The sequence below is a fragment of the Arachis hypogaea genome, chromosome 20 (genome assembly GCF_003086295.3).
Source record: "Arachis hypogaea cultivar Tifrunner chromosome 20, arahy.Tifrunner.gnm2.J5K5, whole genome shotgun sequence".
Classification (NCBI taxonomy): domain Eukaryota; kingdom Viridiplantae; phylum Streptophyta; class Magnoliopsida; order Fabales; family Fabaceae; genus Arachis; species Arachis hypogaea.
This window is the reverse complement of record NC_092055.1, coordinates 140,855,057-140,873,369: the sequence shown is the minus strand read 5'-3', so window position 1 is coordinate 140,873,369 and position 18,313 is coordinate 140,855,057. Positions and strand designations below refer to the sequence as shown.

Sequence of the window (18,313 nt, the reverse complement as noted above, 5' to 3'; positions counted from 1 at the left end):
ATGAAGTATGGTCATGTGGCGATTACAATATTAGAGTCTCATGATATGGATACTATGATGATTGCAAAGTTGCAAGGAGCCATGTAAAGCCACATTAGCAGAATATTAGAGAAGTTAGAAAAATCAACTCAAGAAGCCGTGAAAAGCCGAGTGAATTTAAACAATGGTGCAGAATCAAGCTGTACACAAGAAGGACGAGACCGTGCTTTCAATTTTTAAAGTAGAGGTAGAGGAAGTTCTAGAGACAGGGGTCATAGAAATTACAGCCATAAAGTTATAGTAATTTTATACTACCTAATCAAGGAGAAGGTGGAACAAATTTCAGGTTTGTCAACCGAAGAAGAAGTCGATGCATTTTTATCAAGAATGAACTAATTTCAACTGTTTTTATTGTAGAAAGTATGGATACAAAGTGGCAGATTGCAAAATTAAAATGATGAATAATAATTAAGTACACGTTGCAGAAAATCAACAACAAAATACTGATCATAATTCAGATATTCAAACTTTATTTTTTACAAGGGATTCATATGCTGAAGATAAAAATATATAATACTTGGATAATGGTCGTGATAATCATATGTCTGGTAGAAAAATTCCTATTGCAATTTGATAATAGTACAAAATTCTTATTGAAGGAAAAGAGCAAAGACCAATTAGATTGAATGATGGTTTTCTGAGTTATATTTTTTATGTTTTCTATACTCCTAAACTTGATTAAAATTTATTGAGTATGGGACAGTTATTTGAGAACGGATAAAAGATAATAATATATAGTGGATATTTGCATAATATTTGACAACAACAAAAAGTTCATAGATAAAGTAAAGATGACTTCAAACATAATGTTTTCATTGAAAATTTAACATGTTAATCCTTCTTGCATGAGTTCTGTAATACTTGATGATAGCTGACTGTGGCATATGCGGTGTGCATTTTCATTTTTCTGGCCTAAATTACCTGTAAAAAAAAAGACTTGTTTCCATAGATTCATATTCCTAATTGTGTTTGTGAGATTTGTCAACTGAAAAAGACGCACGGAGATCCATTCTCTACAGAAAAGTCATGGAGAGCTTGAAGATTGCTTGAAATGGTGCATTCAGATCTTTGTTTTGTTGACATTCCAAGCAATGGTAGTAGCAAGTACTTTATCACTTTTATTAATGATTTTAGTAGATATACATGGATATACTTTCTATTGTTATAAAGCATTCTCATATTTTAGTATATAGAAAGTATATTCATGTATGTCGCAACAACAGTTCATATTTTAGTATATAGCAGATATCCAATAAAAAATGTCCGTAATAAAACTCCATAGAAAGTTTGGAGTGGAAAGAAGCCTTCCATTAATCATTTTCAAAATCTTTGGGTGTATTGCTTATACCCATGTTCCATATCAATTAAGAAAGAAGTTAGATGACAAAAGCGAAAAGTGTATTTTTAATGGCTATAGCACAGACTCAAAAGTATACAAGTTGTATAATCCAGAATCAAAGAAGATGATCATTAGCAAAAAATGTGACGCTTGACGACAAAGATATTTGGGATTGGAACAGAAAGCAGCCAATTGTAATTTCAAATTCATGTGATAAATTAGAAGAAAGACAACCTAACACAACTAAACAACTAAAATCATCTAGAATACCTCAAAGAAAAAGTAGACTACCTGCTAGATTGGCAGATTATAAAGTTGGCAACGATGATGATCTATTTGATGAAGAAATCGTCAACTTTGCTTTATTTTCAAATTGTGAGCCATTGAACTTTGAAGAAGTCTCTAGAGGCAACAATTGAAAAAAAAATAATACATGAAGAGATTCATGCCATTGAGAAGAATGACATATGGGAGCTGATAGATTTACCAACAAATAAAAAGTCAATTGGAGTAAAGTAGGTTTACAAAATTAAATACAATTCCAACGGTGAAGTTGATCATTTCAAAGTAATATTAGTTGCTAAGGGATACAAATAAAAATTAAGTATTGACTACTTTAAAGTATTTACTCTTGTTGCTATATTAGACACTATCCATATGATTAGTTCACTATCGGCTCAAAATAAATAGAAGATATATCAAATGTATATTAAATCTGCATTTTTAAATGACACTTTAAAAGAAAAAGTGTATGTTGAGTAACTTGCAAGATATGAAATTCCTGAAGAGCGAAGAAGAAGGTACAGTTTATCGATTGAAGAAAATTTTGTACAGGTTGAAGCAAAGAACAATAGCATGATACAAAAAATTATTTATTCTTTTTTCACTCAAAATGGTTTCAGAAGATGTACATTTGAATATACTCTTTATATCAAGTTTGTTGAATCTAGATAAATCTTAATTATGTGCCTTTATATTAATGATTTGATCTTTACTAGTAAAAATTTGAAGATAATTGCATAATTCAAAGAGGTTATGATAAAGCAATTTGAAATGAGAGATATGTGTTTGATGTCTTACTTCCTCGACATCGAAGTCATTTAGAAAGATGACGAAATATTTTATTTCACAGAACAAATATGCAAATGATATTTTGAAGAAATTTCATATGGTACATTCCAAATCAGTTCCTACTCCGATCGAAGAAAAGTTTAAGTTGTTAAGAGGAGATAAAAGAAGAATAATAAATTCTACTTATTACAAAAGCTTGATTAAAAGTCTGAGGTACTTAACTGCAACTAGACAATATATTATGTTTAGAGTTGGATTGCTTAGCAGATTTATGGAGGAGTCTTGTATCAACTATTTGAAAGTAGGGCTGTCAAACGGGCCAATCCGAACTATTTATGCCTGACCCGTTTAAGTTCGCTTTATTCGTAGGCCATAATTTTTAGCCCATACCATTTATGGTTAGTCCGATCGGTTAAATGGGTTGGTCCGTTTATCATTTTATTTTATTTTTGAAAAATATTTTGACAAACAATATTACTTTTAGGTCAAAAACTTTAAACAATTAGTATTTTTTTAGTCGATGGGTCAGATTTCGGGTTGAATCAATAAAAATATCGGCTAAAAATGCTATTTTTTTTAAAAAATAAATAAATAAATGGATCGTCCATTTAACCGATGGACTAGCCCATTTAACCCCTCATTTTTTTTTTCGAGTTAATTGGGCTCAGTCCATTTAACCTGAAATTTAAACGAACTTAATTTTTAGGGACAAATCCCACCCATTTAAATGGATAAATAGGCTGGCCATATAAGTTTAACCCATTTTGACGCTCTATTTGCAAGCGGCAAAAAGGATTCTTTGATATATCAAAGGTACTTTAAATGATGGTATTTTTTTATGAAAATACTAATGAAATAAATCTTGTTGATTACACTGAGAGTGATTGGATTGAAGATATTGAAACAAGAAAAAGTACTTCAAAGTTTGCATTTCATTTTGATTCTGGTGTAATTTCATAGTCTTCGAAAAATAATCAGTAGTAGCATTCTCTACCGTAAAAGTAGAATATATAACAACAATAAATTATGCAACACAGGCAATATAGGTAAAAAGAATTATTGAGAAATTGAACAAGAAATAAAGTACTTTAACAACGATATTTTGTAATAACAAGTTAGTTATTGCACTTTGTAAAAATCTTGTATTTCGTGGAAGATTAAAGTATATTGATATTTGATTTCACAAAATTAAATAATTAGTAAATGAGAAAGAAATTTTAATTGAGTATTGTCCTACTAAAGATTAAGTACAGTCGTAGATATCTTTACAAAATTGTTTAAAACCAAGATATTTAACAAGTTGAAGGAGATGCCGGAAATGATTAATTTTGTAAGCTTAGTTTAAGGGATATAATGTTAGATAATTAAATTAAGAACATTTAAAAATAGTATAAATATAATATGTTAGATGTTACAATGTGCTCAAAACGGACTACACATACGATGAGGTTGTGACAAAAAAAAAATAATATAAATAATAGAGTCGCCACCAATTTTATTATAGAAAAAATTGGATAAAATTATTAGTTTAAAAAAATTGACATTTCAAAGATATCTAGAATTTTGATTATGCCTAAAAAAGGACGAAAACTTAATTTCAATGCATCCCTAATACATTCATTTAAAATTGTTATCTTTTGAGTATATTATGTCAATTATTATGATTTAATTAGTATTTATTTTTTTGTTTTTTTTTTATAAATTGCAATTAAAGGATATTATTTGCACAAAAATAACAAATAAGGGCAAAAATTTAAGAAACTTGCTTTTTTTTTTGGAACGAACATAATATATCTATGATAAAAACTAAACTAAACGCAGTGACATCCCTAATAAATTGTAGAAAAAATGTATTGTTAAATTATAAACTGGACCTTGTTATTTATTTACTTCTGACCCTTTTTAAAATTATTTTATTCATTTATGTTACTGTTAGGTAAAAAATTATTATCACTTAGGAAAAAATAATTTGTTTTAAGTAAATAAATATAAGATAATATTATTATTAACTTATGAAGCCAGATTCAATATATTAGGAGAAGTTTCTAATTCACTAGCAAAGAAGCAGTTTTTATTCAAAATTTGAATTAAGCCTGAATTATAGGACGTGTTATATGCAGGAGTAGTTATCAACATGGAGCGTTAAAATTTGAGTAAAACAGCTATCTATTTAACTTTTGAAATTCACAAGAGGTGCGGGAACAGTTACAAGAAATTTAAATTTTTCGCAAGTGGTGTACAAATGGTAACTGTTAGCTGACATTAGGTTAGTCTATAAATAGAGCTTTAGAAAAATATTGTAGGCAGTTCAGTTCTTCTTGAAAAACGCTTAGAAACTCAAAAAACGCTCTCAGCCCCTTGGCATCACAGAGTAAAATTGGGAATCTTAAGTAATTCCTCTGAACTCAAACACTTGTACTTTGCTTTTTTCCAGTTTTTATTAATAAAATTTCTCTACTTTTACGTCTTTTTCTCTTTTACGTTCATGTTTCTTCCTTCATCTTCTTTTTAATTTCCTGTTTGTTTTAATTTCTGCATTTTACTTTGCCTCCGGCACCTTGCATGTTTTCTTTTCATCTTTAATTTTACTTTCGAAACTACAATTGAGACCTTGAGACATCCACAAAAGGAGTCGTTTCCGCTCCTTAAATTAAGATTGTGAAACAAAACTCGAAAATTGTTGATTTATTTGTTGTTAACAATGGAACAAAAATTTGAGTAAAACAAATTGGCACGACCGGTGGGACTTTGTCAATAAAGTGTAGTTTGTCAAAAGAAAAATCAAGAGTTTTGAATTTGAATGTGGTTGCGCAGTGGTAAGTTCGTGCGTCCAGAGCCAAGGAAATCAGTGTCAGTTGACATGTCAAATACTTCTGCAGCATCTTCTTCTACTTCTAGTGATGAGATTAAAGGAAATGAATCCGGAAATTCTCCTGTGGTTTCAAACGCAGAGCCTACCTTGATGTCAGTGAGGCATGATGGCGTTGGCCATGCCCATACAAGGTTAAATGCAACTCACATAAATACCGTGGGGTGGCCGCCATATGGCTTGCCACCAGGGTATGTCCCCTCCATGGTGACACAAGGATTGCCTGTGCCTCTCTACTCAACTTTTCAAAATCCATATGGCATGTCAAATGTACCTGTTTCTGGGGCGTCAGGTTCACACATATCACAACAAAATTTTTCACATTCTATTAATACAGGAAATAACAGTGCATCTAATTCTACTACATCCACTGTCACTAGGGTAGAAAATTCTAGACCTGTATTTCCTGACATGTCAAGAGCAATGCCTGTTAATCAACCTAGTCAAACTGTGGGATCTTTAGCAAATATTAGGCAATAGATGGATGAAAATCACCATGATCTAGTAAACATGTTAACTCATCAAACGGTGACAGTTTTAAATCCTCTTTTAGAAAACACAAACACTAGAATTGAACAATTAAATAGGCAAGTTAATAGGATTGCTACTATGGTAAATTTAGAAGAAAATGATAACCAGAGTTTAAGATTTGATAATGTCAATCAAAATGGTGGAGCGATTCCTAATTATGATGTCCATATGCCTAGACATGGTCAAAATGCTGATGATATGTTAGAAAGACTTAGGCAAAACAACTTAGGGGGGCATTATAATCTAGCAAGAAATGTTGAACAAGTTTTAAACCGTTTGGGATTTAATGTTAGTTGCTTAAATAGGCCATATTTTGTGTCTGCTTTTCCTGAATGTGTCCAACAAGCAGAGCTCCCAAGGGGTTGGAAAATTCCAAAATCCCTTACAAAATTTTCTGGAGAAGAAAATGAGTCTACAGTAGAGCATATTGCTCGATATACTGTTGAAATTGGGGAAGCAGCTTCTAATGAATATCTCAAGATGAGATACTTTCCTTCTTCTTTAACAAAAAATGCATTTACATGGTTCTCCAACTTGAGACCAAATTCTATTCATTCTTGGGCGCAGTTAGAAAGAAATTTTCATGATCAGTTTTTTCGAGGTGAATTGAAAGTTAGTCTTATGGATTTATTCTCTGTCAAACGTGTAGAAGGAGAATCCATTGATACTTATTTAGCGCGATTTAGAAACATGAGAAATAAGTGTTTTACTCCGATCCCGGAAACTGAAGTTGTCAAGATGGCTACTAATGGGTTAGAATTTGGAGTTAGGAAGAAACTTGTCAATCAACATACTTTAGATCTTTCCCGGTTAGCTAAAAGAGTAAGGCAGATAGAACAAATTAAGAAAGAAAAAGAAAAGTTTAAAAAGGGTTCAAAAAAGGTTGCATATGTTGATTGTTTTTCTGATAGTAGTGATTCAGATGAGAAAGATATTTATATTGCTGAATTACGTGGGGGTCCTCCTTATGTATGCAAATCTTTGAAGCCTGTTAAAGGAAAAAAAATTTTCTTCTTATTCTAAAGTTGAAAATAAGACTTATTCTTTTGATATTTCTAAGGAAGATCAAATATTTGAGGTTTTATTAAAAGATAAACAGCTTATTTTACCAGAAGGAAAAAAGATGCCTTCAGCTGATGAAATAAAGAATAAGAAATTTTGTAAGTTTCATCAGGTATTTTCACACACCATTAATAATTGCGTCCGTTTCAGGGACTTGATATAAAAAGCAATTGAGGAGGGAAGATTGAAGTTTGAGGATAAAACTACTATGCAGGTAGACACTGAGCCATTTGCTGCTGACTCAAATTATGTTGAGCCATTCAATTTGTCAATCAACATGGTAGAAGTTGATGCCACAATGGTTAGTGCTAAAGATGAAAATAAAGACCTGAGAGTCTTGAGCAAGATAAGAAGCCAGTTTATCCTCGTCTTGGTAAGGATCTGTTAGATTTTTTGTTGAGAATTAAAGAATCTGACAGCACCATCTCCATGTGCCCAAAGTGCAATGCTATTTTTGACAAGGAAGCTGCAAAAGAGTTTGAAAAGTACAAAGATGAAGAGAAAGAAAAGGCTGAGTTGAGAAAGAAGATTGCTGAAAAAGAAAATGAAACTAACGAGCTAAAGCGTAAAATAGCCGAGGGAAAACAAAAGTTGGGCGGTCAAACTCCTTTGAACAAGTGCGTCAACAACACTGGGGTACAACCCGTCAACTAGAAGATGAAGACTGTGGTCATGATTGATGGAAAACTTGATGGATTTTCTCAAAAGACAAGAGTTCCTCCCACCAAAATTTCAAACAATAAATGGGTCCAGAATGTGAGAAATTTGCAGAATCAACCTACTACTTTTGCAAGAGGAAAAAATAAATGGGTGAAGCCTAGACCTTTCAAGCCCAGGTACTATGAGTCTCAGTTATGGAACATGAATCATGCACAAGATGGAGGTAGTATATATATTCCAAAAAATGTGCCTATTCCCTCAAAGCCAATTTATTCTTGTTATAATCCTAACATGCAGTAGGTTCCTAATTATTCTCCTTAGCCAAATTGTCAAAATATTCTAAAATATTCTCCTTTTACAACTTTTGAGCAGAAAGAGAATATACCTGAGTATGTTCCTTTGGATCCATACAAGGGACACGGAGTAGATTTTCCTCCTTTGCCAACCATGGCCAAGTCTGTAGAAACAGGCAATTCTTCTAATCACCCTAAATGCAATAAAAATGTCAAGAAGAATCTTGCTGGGAAGAAGGTAATGGTTGAAAACAAGGGAGAAAATGATGAAGATTTAATTACTGATAATTTTGACACTGGTTTTGATGACAGCTTAGAAGCAATATTTGGTGTTAAGCAACCTATAGCTGTGGTGTCAATACTACCTGAGGAGTATAGTCAAGTCCAGGAAGTAGAGTCATTAGAAGATGATTGTTATGATGTCTTCCCTGGAAGCGAATGCTTATTGCTAGATGACAATATGTGTGGTGGAGGATTATTTGAGAAGCCTACTAAAAATGATAAGGAACACTTGCGTCCACTGCATATCAAGGCTCGTGTTGACGGAAGGATAGTCAATAAGATTTTGGTTGACGGAGGAGCTGCTGTTAATCTCATACCTGAAAGAATGATGGGAAGGCTTGGAAAGACTGAAAAATATCTGATTAAAAGTAGCATTGGGGTGACAGATTTTAATGGAAAGACTTCTTCTGTTAGAGGTGTGGTTCTGCTGTCAATTGAAGTTGGTTCTGTCAATAGGCCAACTCTATTTGTTGTGGTTCCTTCAAAGGCTGGTTTTAACTTGCTTTTGGGACATGATTAGATTCATGGAATGGGTGCTATTCCATCCACTTTACATCAAAAATTGATTTTCTAGAATGAAGATGGAGGAGTGGAAGAAGTTCTTGCTGACAATAGTACCTGTTACTACGATGAGATGCATGTGGAGTTTAAGATGTATAATCCTGGAGTCAAGCCGCTGACAGTTGACACCAATGCATTTAATCCTGAAAATATTGAGATGTGCAAAATAGATATGAATAGTTTTATTTTGGTCCATAAGGCCGGGGCGGATACGGCCTCAGGAGAAACTTAGATGAGCTTGACGAGCCAACTGGCTCGACTGTCAGCCTATATGGCAGACAGAGAAGGGTGCATTGATAGTGTACCTTATGATTGTATATATGATGATGGTCCTTTAGGTTTTGAAAAAAATAACACTGACACTATAAAAAAAGGTTGAAGTGCAGGATCCTTTGGAGGAAGTAGATATTGGTAACGGTGATTATCCTAGACCAACATATGTGAGCAAGATGCTGCCTGATGATTTCAAAAAAGAAATGGTGGAGATTTTGAAGGAATATTGCAACTGTTTTGCATGGGATTATGCAGAGATGCCAGGCTTGAGTCGTGAATTAGTAGAACATCAATTGCCATTGAAAGCCAATGTTAAACCTGTCAAGCAGCCACCAAGGAGATTTGCTCCTGAAGTCGTGCAGAAGATTAAAGAAGAGATTGAAAGACTTCTTAAGGCTAAGTTTATAAGAACAACAAGGTATGTCAACTAGATTTCTAATATTGTTCCTGTCATGAAAAAGAATGAAAAATTAAGGGTTTGCATTGATTTTAGATATTTAAATTCTGCAACACCAAAAGATGAATATCCAATGCCTATAGCTGATATGTTGATAGATTCTACTGCTGGTCATGAAATGTTAAGTTTTATGGATGGATATTCAGGTTATAATCAAATATACATAGCTGAAGAAGATGTGTCAAAAACAGCATTTAGGTGTCCAGGTGCTTTAGGAACTTTTGAATGGGTTGTGATGCCATTTGGGCTAAAAAATGCTAGTACAACTTATCAAAGGGCGATGAATAAAATTTTTCATGACTTTATTGGAAATTTTATGGAAATTTATGTTGATGATGTGGTTGTCAAATCAAATGCTAAAAAAGAGCATTTAGAAAATTTTAAAAAAAGCATTTGAAAGAATGAGAAAGCATAAATTAAAAATGAATCCCTTAAAATGTGCATTTGGTGTGAGTGCAGGGAATTTTCTTGGTTTCTTGGTGCAGAAAAAAGGGATTGAAGTTGACAAAAATAAGGCAAAGGCTATCTTAGAGGCTCCTCCTCCAGCTAACAAAAAGCAACTGCAAGCATTTTTAGGGAAGGTCAATTACCTCAGAAGGTTCATTTCCAATCTGTCAGGAAAAATCAAAGTTTTTGCGCCTCTGATCAAGTTGAAAAAAGAGGAAGAGTTCCAATGGAAAACAGAGCATCAAGAAGCTTTTGACAACATCAAGCAGTATTTGACTAATCCTCCTATTATGACACCTCCAAGGCATAGAGCACCTCTAAAACTTTACGTGTCAGCTTCTGAAGTAACAATTGGTGGAATGCTGGCTCAAGAAGATGAGAATGGCAACGAAAGAGCGATTTATTATCTAAGTCGTGTGCTAAATGATGTTGAGAGCCGTTATTCTCCAATTGAGAAACTTTGTTTAGCTTTATATTTTTCTTGTTTAAAACTTAAGTACTATTTAATTCCTAGGAATGTTTATGTAATTTCTAGGTTTGATGTTCTTAAATATATGTTGTCTTCTCCAATATTGCATGGTAGACTAGGAAAATGGATGCTGGCCTTAACGGAATTTTCTTTACATTTTGTTCCTGCAAGAGCCGTTAAGGGTCAGGTTCTAGCTGATTTCCTGGTTGATCATCCTTGTATTGACATTGATGAGAGTTTATTGGGTTTCGTTGGTTTGGTGCCTTGGAAATTATATTTTGACGGTTCATGCCATAAGGGTGGTGTTGGTATAGGAATTTTAGTTATTTCTCCAAGTGGCGAGCCAAGTAAATTTCTCTTTGAATTGAATTATTCATGTTCCAACAATGAGGCAGAGTATGAAGCATTAATAATGGGACTGGAATTATTATTAGAAAGAGGAGTTAAAAATGTGGAAATTTTTGGAGATTCACAGCTTGTAGTCCGTCAAGTATCACTTGAATATAGGTGTGTTAGTGAAAATTTAAGAAAGTATTTCAATGTGGCTACAGAGTTGTTGAGTAAATTTGATAATGTCATTGTAAGGCATGTTCCAAGGGAGTTAAATCAAGAAGCAAATGAATTAGCTCAAATTGCTTCAAGATATAAGATCAAGCCCTCAACACTAGAAAAATTGGTAAGGATAAAGGACATATTTATGCCTTTGAGAGAAAGAGAAGTGTTGTCATTAGAAAAACTAGATCCAGAAGATTGGAGAGTACCAATTGTAGAATATTTAAAAAATCCAAGTCTTAGTGTCGATAGAAAACTTAAATATAGGGCTCAAAGTTATGTTCTAATAAGTAATGTCTTGTTTAAGAAATCTGTTGATGGAAACCTCTTGACATGTTTGGGAGAAAAAAAAGCGTATTTGGCTCTTGCTGAAGTACATGAGGGAATTTGTGGTGCCCATCAATCAGGGGAAAAAATGAAATGGGTGATAAATAGGAGAAGATTGTATTGGCCAACTATTCAAAGAGATTGTATAAATTATGCTAGGTCCTGTGAAAAATGCCAAAAACATGGAAGCCTTCAACATATTCCAGCATCAGAACTGCATGTTATAATTAAGCCATGGCCATTTAAAGGTTAGGCTCTAGATCTTATCGACAGATTCACCCACCTTCTTCTAAAGGTCATAAGTTCATTTTAGTTGGTGTTGATTATTGTTCCGAGGGTTACCTGAAACTGTAGGTCGATCTTGGACGAGATCTTCTGTATCGGTCGGAGATGACGTGTCCGGCTGGTTGGTGGCGGCCGGAGCTGTTGTGTCCAACTTGTTGGACTTGGCTGTACTGCTGATCCTTCACCACCGGAGGGTGGGGGTACCTGCAAGGGACTTCGATGCTTAAGTTAGCAAGGGTATTAAGCAGGTTTTTAGTAGAATCAGAGTATGAGTTATACCTGGGTACTCCAGTGTATTTATAATGGTGTAGAGTGACCTTTTTAGATAAGATAAGTTAGTTATCTTATCTTATCTTATCTTTGGGTGAGGTCAGCTTATCTTCAAGGGAACCGCCCTTATCTCTATAGGCTTGGGCTGCCTTTGGATTTGGGTCGTATTCCTCTATTTGGGCTCTTTAATGGGCTTTCTTGGCAATTTGGCCGAGCTCTTTCAGAAGAGGTCGGATAGTCTGATCTGAAGAGGTCTGTTGCTTTGTCTGCAAAACATCCCAGGTCAGACAGCTCGATCCTGGGTATGAACAGTGCCCCTGCTCGAGCTCGGTCTTTTCTTGAGGTCGTGCCTTAATCTAAGGACTTCGATCCTCTTTGGATGAAGCCGAACTCGAGCATTTGTCGACTTCTTTCTTTGTAGAGTCTCCCTTTTTGAATGTGGAACGTTTTCTTCTAAAAGCCCGCACTTTTGTATTAGCGCTCTGTTCTTGGGAACGTGCGAGGTTTTAATACCTTCATTAATTGTCTCCGTTTCACAAAACTCATTTATTTTGAATTTTACACACAAAAACGGTTTCTCTTCTTTTCGTTTTTCTCTGTAACTTCCCCCTTTACTCTCTCGCTTTCTGTTTTTGCCTAAATTTTTCCTTTCTTGCGTTGCGGTGTCATTCGGCGATTTCTGGGCGATTCCGTCTCTCCATCTTCAATCTTCTTCAAAGCTTCCTCCTTTGTTTAGGTTGGTTTTTCTTTCTCTGCACTTCTTTTGTCATTTTGCCTTTGGCTTTTGATAGAGTTTTGATTTTTCTCTTGAAGTCTGAATCTTTTCGTATCACTGTGTGCCTGCATTTTCACTGTTTGGGGGTTTTCTCTTGCTTTTGAAATGGTCCCCTTGTTTTCTAGGGCTCATACTGCTTGTTTTCTCGAAAAGATTGTTCCTTTTGTCATGCTGATAGCTTTGCTGATGAACTCCGTGATTATTTTTTCGTGCTGTTTTGCTTATTCTGGGGGATTTCATTTCTCTGAAAAAGGTGGCTTCTTTGATGACTTCTTCTTGATATGTTTTGTTATTTTGCTTGTTGATAAGCTGAGACTGCGAATTTGGAAGGTAGCTATTTCGGTTTTGTTTGATTTGTAGCTTTCTGGGATGCTACTTTTTTGAGAAAGGGTTTTTCTCTGCGAGCTTTAGTTTTGTAGGTTTTCCTGAATCCTTGTTCCCTGACTACCTCCAAAGGATGCCCCTAAGCCTTCTGTGTGGGTCCTGGATCTTTCCTTTTGTTGTTTGTGCTGAGTCTGCAATCTGCTGTTTTATTTTTACTGCCCGAGTTATCTGTCTGATCTTGAGTAATTTTAGTAATTCGCCTTTTCTTTGGTTGTAGGACTAGTTGGCCATGTCTTCTCGCAAAAATATTATAGAGATGTCTTCTAAAGTTCCTGAGGGGATGTCCGATTGGTTGGACTCCCTTGTCTTAATGTGTGTTTCTGTGGTGGATGTTGAGTTTTGTGTAGAGCTGAGAAAACATCATAGGGTTTGTGGTAGCGGTGCCCAGGAGAGGGATTATGAGCTTGTAGCGCCTGATTCTAACGAGAGGGTTTGTTTTCCAACCTCGGTCGAGGGGGAGCGTCCCTTTTTCTATGCCTATGAATATTTCTTCAGCCAGTTGCAGTGGCGGAGCTTAGTTGAGACAAGGGGGGCCATGGCCCCCCAAACTTTTGTTAAAAAAATTAGTAGTACTTTTTCAAAAAATAAAAAATAGTTCAGTTGACTCAAATACTTTATTATGACTTAAAATACTAAAGTTCAATCTTCATCTCTATTCAATAAATAATACTCCCTCTACCTTTGAGTTCAAATATAAAAAATTAGGTATTTTTTATTTATGTAATTTGATATTATTTTATATTTTATTGTTTATTTAATTTAATTTTTTATATGATAAAAAATATTAGAATATTCAATAAGTATTAATATTATTGTATTTGTATAAATTGATAAAAAAATTCAATAAATATTATAAATTTTAATATTTGTTCTTCTAACTTCTTTTTTACATATTTTACAGGATATATATTCAAATTTTTATATAAAATAATTGTGAAAAACTAAAGAATTGATACAATTTTTTAAGAGGAAGGCTAATATTCAAGAAAGAGAACATATAACTTTTATAATATCAACACTTGTAGATAGTTCTTTTACTTTAATAAATTATGAAGAAAGTGAGATACAACCTTTAAAAGTTTAAAGAGTTGCATCTGATGAGTTTGACCTTAATTTTTTGGAACGAGACCTTAAAAAACGGCTTTAAATTTGACAATATCACCCAAATCAGAGAAATGAGGTTAGATAAATTTATCTTCAATGGGATTCATATCAAAAGCATCTTAACAATTATCTTCTATCTGGCCCCCCAAAATTTTGTTTCAAGATCCGCTACTGGCCAGTTGGACATTACCTTTCCTTTTACTGCTTTTGAGACCGACTTGTTGTGGTCGTGTAACGTTGCCCCGTCCCAGCTTCATCCGAATTCCTGGGGTTTTGTCAAGTCTTTCAGCTGCTTTGTCAAGAGTTAGGTGTCACACCTTCTCAAGCCCTTTTCCTCTATCTTTTTGTTTCGGCCAAGCCCGAGGCTTCTTCCAAAAAGAAAGCTTCTTGGGTTTCTTTTAGATCTGCCCAGGGACATAAAGTTTTTGCCATGTATGATGAGTCCTTTAAGGACTTTAAGAACTATTTCTTTAAAGTTCGAGCTGTTGAGGGGGCCCGTCCCTTTTTTCTTGATGAGAATGATGAGCCTGCTTTTCCTCTAGAATGGCAACAGAATGTGACAGTGTCTCGTTATACTTGGGAGATGCTTGACGAGGTTGAGCGGGCTTTTGTAATTGTTCTTGAAGATATATGGGGAAATCTCCCCACCTTGATAACAAAAAGTTTCTGGGGGACCCGTCCCTGGTCCGAACTGTGTTGGGTACTGTCTGACTTGCTTTTATCCTTGTTTTTAGCTTTGCACCCTCTTTTTGTGATTGTAACCCATTACTGTGGTTGATTCTGTTTTTCAGAGATGTCTAAAAATAATGATTCCATGAAGGCTTCAAGAAGGCAAGGAAGGCTGCTGCTGCTAAGAACATGTCGGCCAAGGTGGCAGGAGAGGGATCTTCTCAGGTTCAGGTAGGGGTGTTCGCGGTGCGGTTTGGTTCGGTTTTGAAGGAAAAAGTCATCCGATCCGAACACTTAATTTATGTGCGGTGCGGTTTGGATTGGATGAACATTTTTTGAAAATCCGATCCGATCCGATCCGATTACAAGCGGTTTGGATCGGTTTGAATCCGCGGTTTTTTAAATACAAAATAATAACTTAATTTATAAAGTTATATAACCTGTCCAATAATCCATTATAATAATAAAACACAATTCAACAAAATAATAAAACAAAAATTCCATAAAACATTATAAACTAACATGTCCAATAGTCACCAAAAAAAAAAACTAACATGTCCAATTGTCCAACAATCCAACATATTCAACAAGTCTTGATAAAATAATAATTCTTCAACATCAAAATAACTAAACAAGTCTCAACAACACAAAATTAAATAATATAGAAAAGTCTTAATAAAAACATAACATAAAAAACTCCAAACTGAAAGCTGAAACACTGATCACTAATCAGATTCATCACCAGAGCCTTCTTCATCTATTAGTTGAGGAATTGGTTCAAGTTCTACAATAAAATGTAATAAAATAAATATTAGTAAGTTAAACATATTATCAAATAGTAAAGTTAATCACTATGTGAAGATAAAATAAAACATAATATTAAAGAACATTACCTTTCTCAAGTTTTTCAAATTCTTCAAAAGACTCCTCAAGGTCAATTGGCAATGAATTGGCTCGAAACCAATTTTGTGCACAAATCAAAGCTTCAACAGTTTTTGGAGTAAGAGAGCTCCTATATTGATTAAGCACTCTACCTCCAGTGCTAAAGGCGGATTCAGAAGCAACCGTTGACACTGGCATAGCTAGAATATCCCTCGCAATTTGACTTAAAACAGGATATTTGTAATTGTTAGAGCTCACTTTCCACCAAGTTAAAATATCAAAACTACTTGGATCAACTGGTTTCTCCAAGGACTCCATGAGATATAAATCCACTTCATTTGTGTTGACACTCTCACTTGCTTGTACATCATTTTCAAATGCTGCCGCAAAGCGAACATCATCAAAGGCACTATCATCCATATCCACATCTTGGCTGTGTTGTGCAGATTGGTGTGCTTGATCACTATTGAGAGCAACTCTATAGCTGTTAAATAAGTCACTGAATACTTCCTTCACCTTACCACATAAGAAATCAGCATCCTCCTTCTCAAACAACCTTTGAAAACTCCACTCAACAAACTTAATCTTGTATCTAGGGTCAAGTACCACAGCAACAAAAATCATCATATTCATGTTCCTCAAGTTACCCCAATATTTATCATGCTTAGCCTTCATTTTTGTAGCCATACCCTTAAGTAGTATGTCATTACTATCAGCCCAAGTCTTCAAAGAACTAAGAATTGAACAAAAGTGATGAAAATATAAAGAAGAAGTCACAAATGTAGAACCCGAGACTTTTTTGGTTACATCAAAAAAAATCTTCAAAAACCTCACAAAGCATCTTGCATTATCCCAATCTTCATTCTTTGGAATGCCCCCTTGCATCATTACAAACTCAGCATCCCTCTCACTTAATCTCTTGAAGGCCTTTTGGAATTTTAAAGCACTATCAAGCATTATGTAAGTGGAATTCCACCTAGTGGGGACATCTAATTGCACACAAGAGCAGTCTTGGATCCTAGCCTCTTTAATGCAACTTTTAAACCTATCCATACGACTAGGAGAAGCACGGACATATCTAACAGCATTCCTAATTTTACTAATTGAAGAATGCATATCCTTCAAACCATCATTCACCACCAAGTTCAAGATATGAGCACAACACCTAACATGCAAATGTTCACCTTTTAAAGGATGTGAATTCCAATCTTCCATTCTACCTTTCAAGTAACAAATGGCAACATCATTTGAACTAGCATTATCAACTGTGATGCTAAAGACTCTACTTATTCCCCAATTCAAAAGACATTTTTCTATCTTCCTACCAATTGTTTCACCTTTATGATTCTTGATGAGACAAAAGTTAAGAATTCTCTTTTGCAACTTCCAATCTTGATCAATAAAATGTGCAGTGAGGCAAAGATAGTTTAGATTTTGTACAGAAGTCCAACAATCAGTGGTCAAACACACACTTTGATTTGAGTTTACAAAGACACTCTTCAACTTATGTTTTTCATTCATGAACAAGTTCCAACAATCCCTAGCAACTGAAATTCTGCCCGGAATATGGAGTTTTGGCTGTAAAACACTCATGAAATAACGAAATCCCTCCCCTTCAACAAATCTAAAAGGCAACTCATCTATGATTATCATTCTAGCAAGAGCTTGTCTACATAAATCAGGATCAAATGATACAGAAGTCAAACAATTACCCAGCCCATTTCCTTCTTCTTTTTTAAGTTGCTGCATAACAAGTGTTTTTTGAGTGGGATCAAGTGAATCTTTTGGAAATTTTCTACACTGACTCAACAAGTGACTTTTAAGATTGCTAGTACCATTTTTATGTGAATCATCCGCATAAGATGCTCCACACCACTTACATATAGCCCTAGGTTTGGGACCACTATCATCTTTTTTAAAATGCTCCCAAGTCCAAGATCTAGGTCTAACAGGTTTTTTAGTGTTACATGTACCTTGTTCCTCAGACTGGCCAGGATTAGATGACTCATTAGCAACATTTGCTTTGCCTCTCCTCCTCTTAGATCTAGTTCCTTCATTGTTCTGATCACTGTGCGGCGGCAGTGGCGGCAGCAATGGTGGCTGCGTCTGCGTCTGAGTTTGTGGCTGCGATTGCTGCTGTGGAGGCGGCATTGACTCTAACTGTCTTGAAGATCTGACTGATTCAAAAGTGGATGGAGTAGCACTGGTAAATCCTGGCTCGCTACTTTGAACATCCTGTGATAACAAAAATAATTAATCAGTTTATGTTATTTTAATATTTTCCTCAATTAATTAACATATTGAGTTGTTACCAACATACACATTACACAATAAAAAATTACCTCAGGATATGAAGCTGACATTGTTGACCTTCGAATTGAAAGCTAAAATCACTGGAACAAATATAAAATCTGCAGAAGGTAAAAAAAAAATAGAATTCAATTTCAATCAACAAGAACAAAATACTTAATTTAATACAAAGTTTAACAAATAAAAATTAAAGCACAGTTTAACAAGTAAAAATATATCTTGAACAGTTTAACACAGATTAATAAGTAAAAATTAAAATTAAACAAAATCTTAAAACAACAGAACAAAACAAAATAAACAAAAGCAAGTAAAAATCTACTTTCAACAATGAACAGTTTAACACAGATTAACAAGTAAAAAATAAAATTAAACAAAATCTTAAAACAACAGAACAAAACAAAA

At 34.4% G+C, this 18,313-nt stretch overlaps 1 protein-coding gene across 1 annotated transcript; it reads right to left on the bottom strand.

The window, feature by feature from the left end:
- Nucleotides 1–15,444: 15,444 nt before the first annotated feature.
- Nucleotides 15,445–17,964, bottom strand: LOC140183278 (zinc finger BED domain-containing protein RICESLEEPER 2-like). The gene is made up of 3 exons (XM_072231313.1): nt 17,944–17,964; nt 15,613–17,836; nt 15,445–15,503 (listed from the first exon to the last, which is right to left on the bottom strand). The coding sequence occupies exons 1-3, from the start codon at nt 17,962–17,964 to the stop codon at nt 15,445–15,447; spliced, it is 2,304 nt and encodes a 767-aa protein (XP_072087414.1).
- Nucleotides 17,965–18,313: the final 349 nt, after the last annotated feature.

Coding starts and splice junctions, on each gene's coding strand:
- LOC140183278 (XM_072231313.1), bottom strand. CDS start 17,964: ATGTCAGCTTCATATCCTGAG. Junction 17,837..17,943: donor TGTCAGCTTCATATCCTGAG/GTAATTTTTTAT, acceptor TTGTTATCACAG/GATGTTCAAAGTAGCGAGCC. Junction 15,504..15,612: donor ATTTGAAAAACTTGAGAAAG/GTAATGTTCTTT, acceptor ATTTTATTGTAG/AACTTGAACCAATTCCTCAA.